Source organism: Suillus paluster (assembly GCF_016628075.1).
Source record: "Suillus paluster strain FC165 chromosome Unknown EDB91scaffold_53, whole genome shotgun sequence".
NCBI lineage: Eukaryota > Fungi > Basidiomycota > Agaricomycetes > Boletales > Suillaceae > Suillus > Suillus paluster.
The window spans coordinates 140,599-158,266 of record NW_024537613.1 but is presented as its reverse complement, the minus strand read 5'-3'; the positions used below and the strand labels follow the sequence as shown (position 1 = coordinate 158,266).

Here is a 17,668-nt window from a genome sequence, read left to right as displayed (position 1 = left end):
GGAGTCCATAACACTCACTACACCGAGCGCATCGCTTTCTTCGATAAGGGCCTATCGTTAGTTGCACAGACCGCCGTGGCATAGAAGATGCTGAGATGGTAATTCTTGGACCTTTCATGCTACTTCTTTCTAAACTCACCGCATGACCTACGGCAAGAAGCAGATGCTGACAGGTTATCGACCACTGGAGAACAATTATTAGTACGTACATTACCGGCTTCATGCCATACTATCAGTTTCACTTACATTTGTTGGTAGTATTGTGATCATTTGGAAATCAACAGGAAAGATGCCTTTCCGTCAGATCCGCGGCCTGCTTACAGGGTTTTTTTTTTTGGCTTTCCATAATCGAATTTTCGGATGGCAGCCCATCGGTGCCGTGCAGCGACCAATGGTCAAGTTGAATAACTTATAGCGTCTGTTCATGTTACAACCCAGTCAGGGAAACTAACTGGGGATGTGAGTCGTCTTCCTTGTCATCAGCTACGACCGAGTCGGACTTGACTGTTTCGTCGAATGTGCGTCATCAGCATCTGGGTATAAATTCAGTCCTCTGGTCAACTGTAATCTTCAGTCGTTCTTTACCCTCGACTTCAACTATTTAGCTTCTCCCTGTTCAGTATGCAGCTCGCTGTTTTCGCCTCCCTCGCTGTTCTCTGCAGCTCCGTTCTTGCTAGCCCTCTTCAGCGCCGTGACGATGGATCTCTGGTTAACGTCGTGGCTGGTTCGTGTTAGACCTTGTGCGGAAAGTTTGCCCTGACCCGTTCATAGATGTGGACAATGTCTTGAATAACTGGATATATCTCTGTCATTAGTCAAAGCACGCGGGACGAGGATGATTTGATCAACGTAGTCGCTGGTATAGCGTTTCCCTGAGCTCACAGTCCGCTACTTGAAGCCCTTTCAAGTTGTCAAAGATGTTGGGAATAATGATACTATCAAGGTTATCAGCCAGCAGTGACGACGTTAATGCCTAGCACCTGCAAGTGCCATTCACAGAAGACTTTGGTTATCACTAACGCAATTCTACAGAGATTGAGAATATCCTCAAGATTGCTACGTAACAAAGTCCTTAGCCAGTGCATATATCTATTCGCTTTTGAATGAACTATATTACGCGTTTTGAACCGTGTGGTGATGGATATTTACGATATCTGTTGGCAAGCTCATTTGTGCGTTTCTGCAAAGTGTATTATCGGTGCACTGGGGAGTTGAGAAACGACTTGGGAGCAGTGTCAGTCATTTGATGCTCACTGTCATTCCGACTGATAAAATGCAAGGCATGATGAGCATGCAGTCTTTTGCTGGAGAAATGCATGTCACCCGCAGTGGTCTCAAAGCCGGCGAGAAATAGTACCTCTAGCTGGCAGAGCCAGAGATCGGTGTAGAAGATTTCAGATCGTATCGTATTGTTCGTACCTCGTCTAGACCTCGTGTTGAATTAGTTTAGGTTCTTCCGCTTGCAGCAGGACTGGAAGGGCGAACCCAGGTGTTTATGTTCCGCGCCACCAGTGGCAGTCTCTCTTCCTTTCGTGCCGACTCCGTGACACCATTTCAATATATCACACCAAGTACTATTGCTGAGCACCAAGCGCAATGCGTTCCTCACTTGGATCTTCTCTAAGCGTCCCAAACTATCACTACCTGTGATTTATTTCAAGTAAGCAGGGCTAGCATCGATTCGTGACTGACCTTGCGAGTGGCATTTTTGAAAATGAAAAGCTGCGAAGTCGGCATAGCAGATGCGCTAAATTTAAGGCAGCTTTGCGCGGCCTTCGGGATGGAATGAATTCGTTCGGCACGACCATGAAGGTTTATCTGCAATTTCAGAAGGGCGTTTATGATGTTTTAGCTGTACAACGAGGCAACTTGACAGGGACGTACCATCGTTTGAATGGTCATCTTGTGAGACGGGGTGTAATTATACAATATATATCCATTTTTCCAACGCAAAAGCAGAGAAGTCGCTTTCAGGTCTCGTAGTATTAGTATGACCCCAGACTGTCCCCCAAGGCATGCAACCCTCCGTACTCTCTGGCCCAACATTCGTACAGACGAGTCATAGTGGCGGAATCCGGTAAAGAAGCCAACACCCAGACGTTCTCGTATGCGCGTCGTTCGTTGATTTTGGCGACACGCTCGCAGCAGACAGAGGGACGTCAGTATCAGAACTGAGACGCACGTCGTTGAGCCCAGGGGTCATGCGAGGCAGAGGTCCTTCACGGCCAACCAGGTGTCCCTGACCAATGGTTGTTTTAGGAAAATCCATGGTCGTGAACAAGAATAAGTAATAAAGTAGTGCGGATTCTGCCATGCCAGTAGAACGACGTGGTTTGCAGAAGTATCAAGGATTGCCTTTGGAAGCTTACTATTGTCTTCCAATTCTGTGGTTGTAGAAGTGGAAGACCATGATGAGTTTGCGAAGGCATCTTGTTTCGTTGTAGCCCGATGGTAGCCACTAGTATTGGATGCGAGACGCCCCTCAACCAGGATCCAAGCCCTTTACAAGGTGTTGGCGTTCGAGAATGCCGGGAAATGGTGACCAGAGTATGCGGTACAACAAGGGTGGATTCGAGTGACTGATCACGTCCGTTTTGCGCAAAGAAGATCGTAACGGACATCACGGGTTTAAATCTATAGAAAATCGAGAGAAAATATGAACCTGCGATGACTAGTTAGCGCCGCCTCATGCCTGCGATATGAATACAAACTTGCAGTTTCCTGCCAGACGAGGAAAGCAAGAGGACATCGGGTGAACAACACTCAACTGTTCGCCGATGTCTGACCGCAGCAGGCGTAGTCTTACAGTGTTCAACGCAGCGCGACATGTGGCTATGGCGCCTGCCCCACATGAAGCTTTGGAGGTTTCACCTGCGAGCTCCAAAGCACCGATTTGTGAACCAATGACTCTACTTATGATCACGTCCACATCATGAGTGGTTCACGCGGCGGCAAAATGCGCAAGTGGAACTTCTTGTCGGGAGGCCATGGAAAGGCAAGGATGGAAGAATATATGAACTGACACTTTCATGACAGAGGCGTTCAGTGGCGGAACGCGGGAAGAAAAATGATCGAAGATGAGTTTGGACGAATTATAGCGACCGGGTGCAGTCACTCACCTGCTCCCCCAGCGCAGGCTATCTTGACAGCGCGTCCGAATGTAACAATCTCGATTTTGGAAGCAGAACGAAGGGAGGTCGAGGTGAGCTTAGATCAACCGTACGGTCAGCAGCCAAGACATGGGCGAGCTTGTTGTTCGCCTCATCAACGTAACGCAATAATATAAAACGACAAATTCGCACACACAACTTGAAGAGTCAGCGCTAGCAGCATCGACGATTGCTTCCACGACCATATTAAATTCGTACCTTCACCGGCGGATGATGGAGTTACTTACTAGTAACAGCGCAGGAGGGCGGGTGCTTGCTCTTGTATATTGGTTTATGCTCACCTTTGGGCGAGAGTCTACAGCTTGAAATACCATCAACTTGGGATCAACTGTACGGTAGCCCGGAATCTGGCACACGACTCAGACATGGACGAACTAGTTGTTCCATTGCATCTCACTTCACTTCCAGGGACATGCAGCTCCATCTATAGACGTGCGCTATTCAGTCATGAACAACCTGGATCATCCCTATTTCATCTATCTCGTCAGGATTCTGACATCCGTCTCGTGTCGAAAGGGCAGACCAACAACAGAAGCTTGGCTATATATGTCAGTAAAGTTCCATCTTTCTTGAGCTCTTGCTAGGCGATGACTTCTTGGGAAATGAAACCAACCCCATCGCTCCTCTAACAGGCCCGTCACAAGTCCTTACTTTGTCTGCGCAACGTGCGCTTTAGCACTCCACAACCCGCTCCGCTCCGGCCTCGGCGAATTGAGCTGTGAGAATCCCTAGCCATCCCACCGGTGTTACGCCTTGTCATAATGAACAAGTCAGTCGTCATCGCAAATCATTCTCTCTCTTTGACTCAGATCTGCAGAGACACGGCATGGCACCTCCGAATCTGAGGCGGGCGGCTATGCAAGGTCAAGCTGCAGAGGGGTCACGACGGTCTCAAGTCTGTGTGCAAGGATGACCAACACAGACACAACGACAACATTTCTTATGAAGTGAACTGCTGCGGATGCTTACTTCAGTTGTCGTCGTCCCGCGTCGCGTCAGTTGTGAGGAAATTTGCTGAAACTTTGCTTCTTTCAATAATTTGCTCACCCTCGTGCAATAGATTTATTTTTCTAGGCCATGTAGCCTGTCAAAGTTATAAGAACACCCATACGTGCGTCTTCTTCAACCCGGGCTTACTAGTGTTACGTACCCATAAAGCACCTTCTCGTTGTCCTGGTGATTCGCTCGGTAAAAATCTACAAGTACAAATGATCAGTGACTCATTATCAGGAAACCATTCGGATGATCCCATCAGCAGCAGGGGGCCGAGATGAAAATTCTTGGACTCTCAGTCTCTTACGTTCCTAAAACAATGGCAAAGACACCTTTCCATCACGATTCGTAGCCTCGTTTAGGCTGCTTTGAATTTTCGACGGCATTGAGGTATGGCGTGCTGCTCAGTGATCAACGCTCAAGCTGCAATGTCGCATGACTTGTTTTAAAAGCGCATGAACTTTTGTGGTGTTCTGTTCCGAATCGGAGCCTCGTTCGTTCCCAACATAACAACAAGACTCATGTCCGAACACGCTGTTTTACGCAATCTTCATGAAGGCGAACAGAGTTGGGTATAAATTCAGTCCTCTGGGTAAGTGTATTCTTCAGTCATTCTTTACCCTCGACTTCAACTGTTTAACTTCTCCCCGATCACTATGCAGCTCGCTGTCTTAGCCTCCCTCGCTCTTCTCTGTAGTTCTGTTCTCGCTCATCCCCCTCGTCGCCGTCAAGCGGACGTTGTGGGTAACCTCTTGGGCAGTTCGTATTCAACCTTGTGCGGAAAATTTGGTCTGACCCATTCATAGCTGTGGATACTATCTTGGATGGAGTCCTTGTTCAACGGCAGCAGGATGATGGTTTAAATGGATTACTCGATGGTATGGTATTTCCTTGAGTTCGCAGTTCGTCACTGAAGCCTTTTCAAGGCGTCGACGGACTTGTGGGTGGTGTTCTTGACGGTGTGCTGTGAACGTAACGACATTAATGCCTAGCATCTGCAAGTAAGTGTCATTCACAGAAAACTTTGGCTATCTTTAACGCAATTTTACAGAGGTTGAGAATGTTGTCAAGAATGCTGCCTGGCTAGCAAAGTATTTAGTCTATAAATCTATTCGCTTCTGGATGAACTATTTTACGCGTTTTGAACCCTGTGGTCATGTGTAGTTACGTCTGCCCCATGATATTGTTGCTCACTTATGATCCTAAGTGACCCTAAGTTCTATTATCAAAACGCGCCGGGGACGAACTAGCTAGAGTGGTGCGGCCAGTTACCCACCGATAAAATGCACGGCATGGTGAGTACGCGTTTTTTACTAGAGAATTACATGTAGTGGTCTCAAAGCTGACAAGAAGTGAAAACTTCTAGCTAGCAGAAGAGTTCAGATCGTATGATTCATACGTCATGTAGTACTTTGTGTTAAAAGTCTTCCGAGTTCCTTCCACTTGCATGATGTAACAAGTCCGGGAACAGCCGAAGAGCTAAGTTTCTGTGATTATGCTTGGCATAGAAGTGCACGAGAGAGACTACATGCAATGTCACCAAAAACTGTGCGTCGATGGCATTTGGTTTTGAAGGCGTGGCTTATGAGCGCTTGAGGAACGAACCTGTGCTGGAAAGAGGTGATTATCACTAGTGCACTATCATCGCTCCTCCCCACCTCTACCCCACAGAGTCAATATAATCGAACAACACCGCTCAAGTCTCCAACCTGGATCAACCAGGCACGCTGGATCGCTTACAGCGACGAACGTGAGGTATGACCCACTTTCCCTGGCACGTACTTATATATACCAATCTAACTGTACCATCGATATCCACCCATCTGATCAACCAATGACATGCCGCACCACTAACCAGTCTCACACCAGCCAGTACAACCTGCCGAGCATTCATATACATACTGAAAATTACAGACTGCCTTCCCCGGGCACGACTTTTGCGTGTTTGAATGATCGGCGAAGTTGCCCATTTCGATTCAAACCGCAGCCCCGTGCCAGACACACATGCTACGGGGAAAGCAAATTATAGCTAGCCTCTGGCTAACCAAGGTTTCTATATTTTTGAAAAGGTCAACTGTACGTTCACAACTTGAGCACTAATGGCATGGTCATACATTCCTTGATCGCATCTGCCGTTGACAGTCCGGTAAGCACATTCATTCATGGCGGGCGTCACGTGAAATAGGCTGATCCTCACCCGGAGCGCAGGTAAATAAGTTCTGCTGCAAGTCTTGGACTCCACAAACAACAACCCTTCTCCTGTCTGAGACATTCGCACTTGCCATTGGAAACCATTTCAACTCTAGCACCTCTCAAACGACCCACTTCGTCCTCTCTTCTCTCAAAAATGTATGCTCGCCTCTTCGCTGTTGCCTCCCTTGTCACCTTCGCCGTTGCAACCAGTGGCCAGTGCAACACCCGCAACATTCAGTGCTGCGAGAGTTCCCTTTCCGTATGTGAATGTATCTTTCGTAGTGGAGCAAGATTGCTGACGAATGGCCCGTAGGTTGGCGACTACAACTAGCTCGCCGCAATTTTGAGTCTCATGCCATTGTTACTGATTTTGTTGACATCGTTGGCATTGACTGCAGTCCTGCCGCTATCGTTGGCCTCAACTCTGGCTGTGAGGCTCAGCAGGAGCCTTTGTGCTGCAGCACCAACATAAATGTAAGTGATTCCACGACGGTCTATGTGGCTCCCTCGTAATGATCACGCTTTAGAACGGTCTTTTAACATTGGCATTGGCTGCACTCCTGTCAACACCAACATTTAGATATCCAGCATGCCCTTGGTGGACGGTGATAATATGGGGTTGGAAAGTCGGTCGTATGATGTCAATACCCTTGTCGTAGGATCATATTACTTCATCATAATTACACAACGTTTCTCTGTCTGCTTTTCTAGTGCGTTCATTTGAGATCCTTGATTAAGACAAATCATCAGGACACCATTTGCATGATCCTCAACCAATTACTGTCATTAAAATGCCCTCCTGTGTATATCTTATTAGTTCGGGCAGTGCAGGGTTTGGGTTGAGCGGCTAGCGGTGTGAGGAACAGGCCAAGGGGAAGAGGGTGTCAGGTGGACTCCCAGAGTCCGGGGTCACGGGCAGTGTAATACTGTAGCAGCCCGAGGAAAACTAACAGAGCGAACCCAAACACTGTCCGCATGTCCTGTGCCACCAGCTGTAGTATCTTTTCTTTCCGCGCTATCCCCACGAAGGTTTGCAACGCCATCTTGCCAAGTAAAATTGTTGAGCATCAAGCGCAATGCGTTCCTCACTTAGATCACGTCCCAACCTATCACCACCTCAGCTGTGACGTATTTCGAGTCCAGAGGCCTATTGATTAGTGACTGACCTTGTGAACATCTTGGAAAATAGAATGGAGGGTGTGAATCGGGCAGCTGCGCTAAAGGCAGGGCTGAGAGCCTCACACTGCCTTCCGAATGTGGTCGATAGTTGGGCAGTGACGTCAACGTATATCTCCAATCTTTTATGGCTACTATCGGCCTAAAGGCAGGGATAGAAGGAGATTTGTAGTGCGCACTAACGCTTTCACAGGATGGCAACACAACTACGTGCGGGAAAAATGACGGAGGCGTTCAACGTAACAGTGGAACGCGGATGGTTACATGCGTTGTGGCGTCAACAAGTTACATCGGGTGGGTGCCGTGAATCCTCTCAGAAAGGAAAGCTGCCTGACACAGAATTCATCGACGACGACATCCCCGATGGGATTGACACTTCCCGCGTCCAAACGGCATACCAGAGTATACTTGCCATACCAGAACCGTCCCCATCTCACCCGCGTTATCATTGTCATCAATAATATGCACAAGTTGCTTACAAAGAACAGCTACTGAATGCGTGCTGACGGTCAGCCCGGCAGTGAGCCGGCACCATCCCAATCACACTGACGTAGCGGCTTTAATTATCGACGACAGCAAATCTAGCATATCTTTTCACCTGCACTCGACAAAGTCGACACGCAATTATTGGAGCTGAACCAATAGCAAACTATCAAGCATGCTGCATGTTTACTACGCACATTGGCTCCCCAGGATCACCGTGCGAGGACGTCTCTCAATCCCGCTGCGAGCAATCTATGTGGACTGTGCTCGTTCAATAGCGTTATGATTTCTGTATGGAGTTTACAAGCGCATGCGAATGTTCTCACGATCCCTGCAGCGAGCAATTTACGTTCCCTGCATTCGCATTATCATGCATCATGAATTCCGCCAGCCCTGTGGTGGATGAGTAGAGAAAACGAATGCAATTATACCATTCTGCCCGAATCAAAGTCCTTGGGCACACGATCATATCCGCATCGCATTGCGGACCAATCTGTCGAAGCCTTGGAACTGGACCTTTGCATCCCACCAATTATACTAGACAGCGCCAGTGATGATCCATTACGGTACGTATATGCAGTTAAGTTCACTCTACATGGCACGTCGATGCAAGCCCCAAAACGACACGGCTGACTATTGAAATACACGTACGTGGTTGCGATGGAGGTGGGAGGCCTACTAGCATTGATGTTTTCGTCAACAGTGCTAGTCTTACATTGTCTCATCAGCTTATCGGCGAGTCGGACTTGACTGTCTCGTCGAACGTGCGTCATCACATCTGGGTATAAATTCAGCCCTCTGGGTAACGTGTTCTTCAGTCATCTTTCACCCTCGACTGCAGCTGTTTAGCTTCTCCCTGTTCAGTATGAAGTTCGCCGTATTCGCGTCCCTTGCTATTCTCTGTAGTTCTGTTCTTGCCGTTCCTCCTCAGCTTGAGCGCCGTGATGCCCTAGCTACCCTCGAGACCTGTCCGTGTTAGACCTTGTGCTGAAAGTTTGGCCTGACCTGTTCATAGGTATGAAAGATGCACTCCCCAAGATCATTTCCAATCCCACTGCTTCACTCGATAAACTCGTTGGTATGGTATCTCCTTCAGTTCACAGTTCGCCACTGAAGCCTTTTCCAGCCTGCGCCAAAGTTATGTGGATAATCTTGGCTGCAAACTCTGCAAGTACCATTCACAGAAGACTGTGGCTATCTTTAACGCAATTCTACAGAGGTCGAGAATGTACACAAGAATGCTACCTAGCTAGCAAAGTGCATATCGAGTAAAATTCCGTACTGTATTACACGTATTGAACCGGTCACAATTCAAGATTCTTCCGCTTGCAGTAGAACTAACAGAGCGCACTCAAACATTGATGTTCCGCGGTACCTATCTTTCGCGACTTTCACCATTGATCCACGACAGTCCTCTTTTTATCTATCGTAGAAGCGCGCTTATGATGTTTTAGCTGTAGAACGAGACAACTTGACAGGCACATAGCATCGTTTGAACAGTGATCTTGTTGAGCGGTGTCTGATCATAAAATACATGTCGATTTCTCCATCGCAAAAAATAGAGATGGCTTTTAGATCTCTGGCACAGCATTGGTACAGTTGAGTGGTAGTGGCGGAATCCAGCGGAATTAGATAGCGCATTCCATGGTTTAAAGAATGTCGGCGTTCGAGAACGATACTATGTTAGCGGGAAATGATGACCAGAGGATGCAGTTCGACAAGCTAGCATGGTTGTACTCGAGTGGCTAATCATGTTTATTCTGCGCAAGAGATCAAAAGAGGATCGTAACGGGGATCACGGTTTAAAACCTGTAGAAAATCGAGAGAAAATATGAACCTGCAAATTGACTGTCAGTGTGCCTTCATCTCTGCGATACATATACAAACTTGCGCTCTCTGCAGTTTCCGCCAAACAAGGAAAGTAAAAGAACCCCGGGTGAGCCACACACGATTCTTCACCGATAATTGACCGCAACAGGCCTAGACTTACGGGGTTCAAGCAGCCGTAATAGGGCGCAATATGTAGCTATGGCGTCTGTCACACATGTGAAGCTTTGAACCCTTCAAAATGTTTCCACTGCAATCCAAAATACGAGGTGCAAAGCACCAATTTGTGGACCAGTGACTCTTTGTCTTCTTGCATGATCAACTCCATTGTCGGGAGGCCATTGAAAGGTAATGATGTGATGTCTGCACTGACGCTTTCACAAGACAGCAAGACGATTGAGCACATACGGGAGGAATGTCAGGGTATTACGCGGTGGAACACGGAAGGGAAAATGATCGAAGATGAGAATCGACGGGTCCTAGCGACCAGGTGCGGTCACTCGCCTGGCCCCCCATCTTGACAGCGCATCCGATGGAACAATCTTGATTCTGAAAGCAGAAAGCGAGGAAGTCGAGGTGGGCCCGATCGATCGAGACGAAGCAGGCTGCGGGGCACTCAGGCTGGTGTAGAGCTGCAAAGTGCGCAGTGTCGAATGTCGAGTTCGAAGGCGAATACTTAGAGTAGATCACGAGAGACAGTCGAGTAGAATCTGAACAGAGAGTCAAGTATGTACAACTTGAAGGAGGCTGATAATGATAACGTGAAATGTGAAAGTGTGAAGAAGTGAAACGTTACGAGAGACGCTAAAAAATTGTATTCCATGTCATACTTACAAGAAGTGAGAGCCTCGTTGCGATGCGTATGATCTCACTCTGCAATCCTTCCACTGGCCATTATGCATCATGGAGGGCGGGATCCATTTGCTCTCGCATAGTCTCGCGTATTACTTGCCTCTGGGCGAGAGTCTACAGAATAGCATCAAGCGAGATCAACATTCTGGTATGAGCGAGCTTAAGGTTTTCCACCTCATCATGAACGTAGCTCAGCAAAATTAAACATACACGGCCGTCTCCGACAAATTCGCACGAACTTCAACAACTTCATGGACCATAATATTGCTTCGATCCACCAATCGATGATCGAGCACAACCATTTTCTTCACCCTGACCCAGTCCCATCAGCTAATCGCAAAGTTGGGTCTCCTAAACTTAGCGATCTGCGTCAGACTGCACGAGCGTCAAGGACAATATCTTCGTTCTTGGTCCTGTGATGAGAAATATGTCGCCAGGTGCTAGCTTGGAGGCAGCACTAATGCAGAATGGTAGCCATCGAGTTAGCGTGCAATAACTGCTGTATTTCCTCAATCAAGCGAATCTTGGGTCTAATTGAGAGCGTATATACTGGCAATGGAAAGCCTGGCTCCTCAAAGCCCAAGGTCAGTCATCTCTGCCTTTTCTCACTTTTTTCCTAGTAACATGCAGCTTCGTCTAGACTCTGATTCTAGAGACCTGAGCCAGCAACCTGAGCCATGAGCCCTCTCTTATCCATCTCTGACATCCGACTTGTATCGAAACAGCAAGCCAACAACAGAAGCTTGGCGATAATGTCAGTATAGTTCGATCTTCCCCGGACCTGACCTCTTACTAGCCCGACACTGATTCAGGCCGACGACGTTTGGGACAAATATATAAACCGCGAGCCCTATCGCTCAGCGCCGCTGACAGGCCCGTCATCCCCACCTCGTCTGCGCAATCTATTTGATTTCCTGCGCTTTAGCAGTCGACATACAAATGCCCCACAACCCTGCACCACTTCAAGTCCCGGCGTTGAAATTTGAGCCTCATTTCTTTGAGAATCTCCAGGCATCGCACCGGTGTTTCTCCTTTTGGGATTGAAGACGTGAGTCATTCGTCATCACTGATATTTGCCTCTCTGCCTGAGACGGCAGTGGTCGCAGCTATGGAAGGTACTGTAGCGAGGCCACAATGGACTCGAGTCTGTACGACAAACACAGACTCAAGTTACAATGTTCAACTGGCGGGGCTGGTTGTCGTCGTCCCACGTCGCGTCAGTGCCGACATTTTGAAACTTTCCTCTTTCAATAATCTGCTCTCTCTTGCGCTACTATGAAATGAGGGAGAGTAAATGATTGAACGAAGATTCTTCACTTGGCCAGTGCACCTCCGGCTGCACCATTTACTTGTCTAGATGAGACCCGTATAATATCAAGGTTACAAATACTCACATATCCGTCTTCCGCAACCCGGGCTATCTAGTGCACGTTATCGACATCCTCGTAAGTCGTTCGGTGCTATATATCGTGATCATTCTGAAATCAACGGCAAAGATGCTTTTCCGCCACAATTCGCGACCGTTGAGGCCGCTTCTGGGTTCTTTGTATTTTCGATGGCGGCCCATCTGGGTTTGGCGTGCTGAAGTTGCATAAGTTGTTCAACGTCCACCCACGTTACAATTCAGTTGGGGAATAGTTTGAGACTAACTGCATAGTGGCGAGCAGAACACACTCCTTGATAGCGCCACTATTATGTGCTGATGTTTTCCTCAGCAGTACTAGTCCTCCATTGTCACATCACCTTATCGGCGAGTCAAACTTGACTATAAATTCATCCCTCTGGGTAACTGTATTCTTCAGTCGTTTCTTACCCTCGACTTCAGCTGTTTAGCTTCTCCCTGTTCACTATGCAGCTCACTGTCTTTGCCTTCCTCGCTGTTCTTTGCAGCTCTGTTCTCGCTCTCCCTCAACGCCGTCAGGAGGACGTCGTGGGTGAACTCGTGGGTGGTTCGTGTTCTACCTTGTGCGGGAAATTTTGCCTGACCCGTTCATAGCTGTGGAAACTATCGTAGAAACCCTGGTCCCTTGACAAAAGCTCGCGGGATGATTATGGTTTGACCGACGTAGACGCTAGTATGACATATCATTGACCTTACACTTCGCCACTAAAGCCTTTTTCAAGTCGTCAAGGATGATTGAAATAATCTCACTTTCATATTTCCCAACCCGCCAGGTGTCCAGCGCGGTGCCCAGTAAGTACAGAAGACTTTGGCAATATTTAACGCGATTCTACAGAGGTTGAGGACGTTCTCGAGAATGCTACCTAGCGAGCAAGGTGCTTAGCTAGCAAATCTACTCCTTTCTCAGTGTACCATATTAATATTATACGTCTTGAATCCTGTGGTCATGTCCTACTCCATGATATCTGTTGCTCACTTATGATTTTAAGTTCTATTATCGACACGCACTGGGGAGTTCATAAACGGAGTGCCGGTCGGTTTGTCGACCGATGAAATGCTAGGCATGGTGAGTACGCGGCGTTCTGCTATAGAATTACCAGCAGTGATTTCAAAGCCAGCGAGAAGTACAACCTCTAGCTGGCAGAGACGGTGATCAATGTGGGGGAGTTCGGATTGTATGATTCGTACCCCGTATAGTACTTCATGTCGAATCAGTTTATATTCTTCCATTTGCATTGTGTAACACTGTAGCAGTAGAACTGATAGTCCGTAGTTCGAACTCAAACGCACATGGACTCGGCGAAGCTCCCGATGCCATCTTGCCGAATACCATTGTTGAGCACCAAGCCCAACGCGTTGGATCTCATCTCAGCGTTCCAAACCTTTGTATATTACGCTGCGAAGTGTGATGAGACGATGTGAGGAGCTGCGAAGTGGGGCAACTCAAACTTAATGAGTGAGTAGGATGAGTGAGTCACCAGCGAGGAAAACATCACTCGGACTTCGAGAGAAATGAGACGAAGATGTCATGTGAAGCTTCACGTGAAGTCCAGGAAGAAATCATTGACGACGCGAAAAGAGTGAGAGAAACCGAATTATTAGTTGAAGACGGGAAGAGAGTAAGAGAAAAAACAAATCATTAGTCGCCAGTGAAGACGACGTACTGTTAATTCGGTTTTGCGCGTGGGAAGGTCTGGCTCCGCCAGAGCGGTGCAGAAAAAGCACCGGGTCCGCGCTCGGGGCAGTGATCCCGAGAAGGGGAAGTGTAGAGAAGAAAAGACAAGCCATCAGGCCCGAATAAAAAGACAGACCTCTGAGCGCGTTTCGAACCGAACTGTGCGCAGACCTCGGGCCTGAAGGAGACACAAAGTCCAGACCAAAACACACTGAGATATAAGAAGGGATGGTGGGTGGGTCGAAAACATTATCGTACGCGCGTCGCATGGGAGGGAAGATGAGCGCTAAGAAGAGAAAAAGCGCGATGCATGGCGAATCTTCAGAAACGCATTCTTATACGATACTGCACGGGCCCCAGTGCTTCGCTGTGAAAGAAGCACTGGGGATGGAAGATCAATCACGTGACCACTTTAACTTCACGCCTCAACGCCTTCAACACTCGCAAGCTCGCGATTCCCCTTGGAGCAACCAATATCACCAATTCAGCTGTGACATATAATTCAAGTACGCAGGCCGATTGATTAGTGACCCTCCTTAGACTTGTGAGTGGCATCTTGGCAAATAGAAGCCAGGCTGCGAACTGGACTAGCAGCTGTGCTAAAGGCAAGACTGAAAGCTTTGCGTGCCGAGAAATACAACCTTTGTGTGCCAGAGACGCAGATCAGTGTGGGATAGTCTAGGTCATGGAATTCGTAAGTACCTCGTTTCGTACTTCAAGTGTGTTCAGCTTAGCTTCCCATGTTTTACAGGGCGTCGGCGTCCAAACATGACATTGTATCAATGTTTATGATATGGTGGGAGATGATGACCAGAGGATGCCGCGAAACAACATGATTCGTGCTAGCACGGTCGAGTGAATGATCACGACTTTTCTGTCATAAGATCGCAAAAGGATCGTAGTAGGCATAACAGTTGCATACCGGAATAGATGAGAATACCAACTTACGCTCCCCGCAGGCTCTCCATCAAACGAAAGAGGAGTGGGGCTATCGGGTCAGGGTCGTTCAACAACATTTGGCAACAACGGGCGCGGTCAATGGATAGACACAGTAGCGTAGCGTGGTGTGTGGCTTTGCCCCCATGAAACTTCGAAGCGTTCGTATCCAGTGCAATCTGAGACACCAGCTCCAAAGCACCGAGTTGCAATGTCCAAATTGCGAGTGGTTCAACATGCAGCGGCACAAGGCGGAATTCGACTGCGACACAGAACTTCTGGTCGAGGAGCCATGGACATTGGAAAGGCAAGGACGAACGGAAATTCGCACTGACATTTGCACTGGACAGTAAGCCGCGAGACGATTACGTGCGGGAGGACTGACGGAAATGCTAAGCAGTGGAACACAGACGGAAAAGTGATGAAAGAGGTTTGGACAGTCAGTGACTGTGTGCGGTCTCCCAGCGGAGGCCATCTTGCCCACGTGTTCGACAATGTGAAAATATTCTTGATTCAGAAAGCAGAAACTTGAGGAGAATCAGTGGGCGCGATCGAGACGAAGGAGGGCAGGTGTACTTGCAGTCTACACTGATCAAGTTTGTGCGACAGAAATGGCATTACATAATGGCATGCGCACGTACGGTTCCTTCCGCGTGATGATATTGGGACAGCAAATTGCAATACCAAAAACTTTGCGATTCTTGTTGGCCCTATCAAAATTTAAAAACATGGGGATGTCCTAGGCTTAGGGATGTTATAGTCTCCTGTAGTCGGACCCTAACACTGAATATAATGCTTCAAGACAGTCGTTCTAATGAATTCGCACGTATTGTTGAATTCCATCCAGTCAACATCGTACGTACGTATTTGGTACTGTTTCACACATTCACCCATCACATTTTCCTGAAGTGCATGGGCTATGAAGGTATTGCACTGTGCAACACAGAGTCGCATCAGCCACTCGGCCAGACATTTAGCCAGGGTGATTAAAACTTTCTCCGAGACGAGTTTGTGAAAGAATCACTTCCAAAATCTGCAACCATCAGCATGGAATCCGTTGTTGACCAGATTGCATATGCTGATGCGTTTATTTTGTATGTGATCGGTCTTCATGTGCGGGTCTATCCTGACTACTAAGTAGACGAAGTCAACATCGGGTGTTTTGCGTCCAAGGTATGCATTTTTAGCTTTACGGGTTAATACGATTATCTTGACGGTGACATTGATTCTCGGGATGTTTCTACTTCCTGTCTGCTCAGGTCTGCTCTCGAGGGTTTCACAAGTCTTTGCACGTCTTTGTTAAGATGAGCTTTGGCCAGAATTTCGTCAATGCTAGCGATATATGCAATGATTCCGTGACAGACGCCGTCGTGCGCTGATTTCATTCCCCATTGCGTTGGGACGAAGAGAGCCTGTGAGTTGATCTCACTGCGTCGTTGCCTGAGACTCGATATAATTTCGTTGCCCAAGGATACACTTGGCAAGAACATCTCTGGCGAGGTGAAATTCAGGATTCGGAGCTACTGCCAGGTTCCGACGGCCTAATGCAGCAAGTTCTACTTTGAAAAATGATACAGGCCCACGGTCTCTGGAGTCGTGATACAAACCGCGCGCCTCGCAGCTCATCATTTGCCCTTCGTGGACCCAATGTAAGTATCCCGTTTTCTGCGCATCAGCACTCGACCTTTAAATGGGCCTAAACCAATACCTGGCGATGGACTCTTTTCCTGTGAGAATATCAAAACTTCCCATTGATATTGCTTTTTGTCGCGATGGAAATACGAATTGCTCATCACACATGTGCTCCTCTTTGATATCATTGTCATGGATTTGTAGTGATACGACAATTCGCCTCCTTGGGCAGAAGTCGCCGCAACTATTCAAGGTGTGTATGGGCGGCGAGACGGCGCCGGCCGTTCAATATAACAAAATCAAGCTGCGACGGGGGCACAATGATCTCAAGTCTGTATGCACGAACGATCAAGAACCGCAATGTTCGCCTTCTAGACCAGATTCTATTTTGTACCACTCATCGGTTTGTGGCTTCGGAGCGAACCAAATAAGTTTCTTTTGATGTGACACTGAAAGTGGCTGTTGGCCGGTCAGCCGGGGACTTACATAACATTATGAATCATGATTGCGCACTAAGTACTCCATTACACAATGTACGTACTCCCACCACCAGCGTTAGAAATCCATCATCCATCACAGAACAGACGGCAGTGCGCTCCACTTATTGGATATATAGTATCATTGATGAATCTTCTGCCGTCAGCAACGTCTTCCTTGGCGCAGGACACTTCCCACAAGTTGACCTGGGGAATACGTTTGGGTAACTTTTATTCTTGCAGCAGTGTTAGTAAACTACTTGCTCATTATGCAGTCAAAGCTGAACACCTCCACAGTGTGAATTGTAACATATCTAACGGAACAGTCTCTTTGGTCTAACCAAAGTTCAAGCTTCCATCTACATAGGAGCGTGCACCTCATGCAGCACTTTTCGGGGGTCTAAGAGACCCAAAGCTTTCTCCCACCATCTATTTATACCTCTGAAGATGCTTTAATCGTCGCGGGATAACGTCCGAGGAACTTGCAGGGCGTCCATCCGAACACAACGCGTCATGTTGTTGATAACTAGTCCCTGGAGGCTTACATTACAGTAGGAAAATACACGAGAGATCTAACTTATGTAATTGCTCAAGCTGTATTTAATCTCCCCTATCTCGCTAATCTTGCTGCGCTAAGCCCGACGCGAAGAGAACTACAATGTAACGCCGTTGCCGAGCTGAACGTCGTAAGCGACAAATATGATTCAAGTTGTGAGCGCCAGCGCGCGCGAGGCTTCCGATGGCCTGCACGTGCACGACGAATTTGGGTACTCCTACACGTGCTACTGCCTCACCGTATCATCGGATCTCCAACCATCAACATCAGAAGAAAGGCAATGCAACCTCGTTTTAG

The 17,668-nt window shown here is 47.8% G+C and overlaps 3 protein-coding genes across 3 annotated transcripts; all 3 read left to right on the top strand.

The window, feature by feature from the left end:
* Nucleotides 1-4,819: 4,819 nt before the first annotated feature.
* Nucleotides 4,820-5,133, top strand: EDB91DRAFT_1251373 (uncharacterized protein; the record flags this gene model as incomplete). Its single annotated transcript, XM_041323370.1, has 3 exons — nt 4,820-4,922; nt 4,970-5,041; nt 5,090-5,133. The coding sequence occupies 3 exons, from the start codon at nt 4,820-4,822 to the stop codon at nt 5,131-5,133; spliced, it is 219 nt and encodes a 72-aa protein (XP_041174315.1).
* Nucleotides 5,134-6,209: 1,076 nt separating this feature from the next.
* On the top strand, nt 6,210-7,015 carry EDB91DRAFT_1300485 (uncharacterized protein; the record flags this gene model as incomplete). Its single annotated transcript, XM_041324975.1, has 3 exons — nt 6,210-6,619; nt 6,670-6,830; nt 6,884-7,015. Exons 1-3 carry the CDS (start codon nt 6,511-6,513, stop codon nt 7,013-7,015), a joined length of 402 nt encoding a protein of 133 aa, XP_041174314.1. The 5' UTR covers nt 6,210-6,510.
* A 5,315-nt stretch (nt 7,016-12,330) lies between these two features.
* Nucleotides 12,331-12,712, top strand: EDB91DRAFT_1149108 (uncharacterized protein). The gene is made up of 3 exons (XM_041319360.1): nt 12,331-12,444; nt 12,497-12,643; nt 12,691-12,712. The coding sequence occupies exons 1-3, from the start codon at nt 12,397-12,399 to the stop codon at nt 12,706-12,708; spliced, it is 213 nt and encodes a 70-aa protein (XP_041174313.1). The 5' UTR covers nt 12,331-12,396; the 3' UTR covers nt 12,709-12,712.
* Nucleotides 12,713-17,668: the final 4,956 nt, after the last annotated feature.

What these genes read in the sequence shown, in the direction of transcription:
- EDB91DRAFT_1149108 (XM_041319360.1), top strand. Translation starts at nt 12,397, where the DNA reads ATGTTTTCCTCAGCAGTACTAGTCCTCCATTGTCACATCACCTTATCG. An exon ending in ATTGTCACATCACCTTATCG is followed by an intron (nt 12,445 to 12,496) that starts GCGAGTCAAACT and finishes TGTATTCTTCAG; the next exon opens with TCGTTTCTTACCCTCGACTT.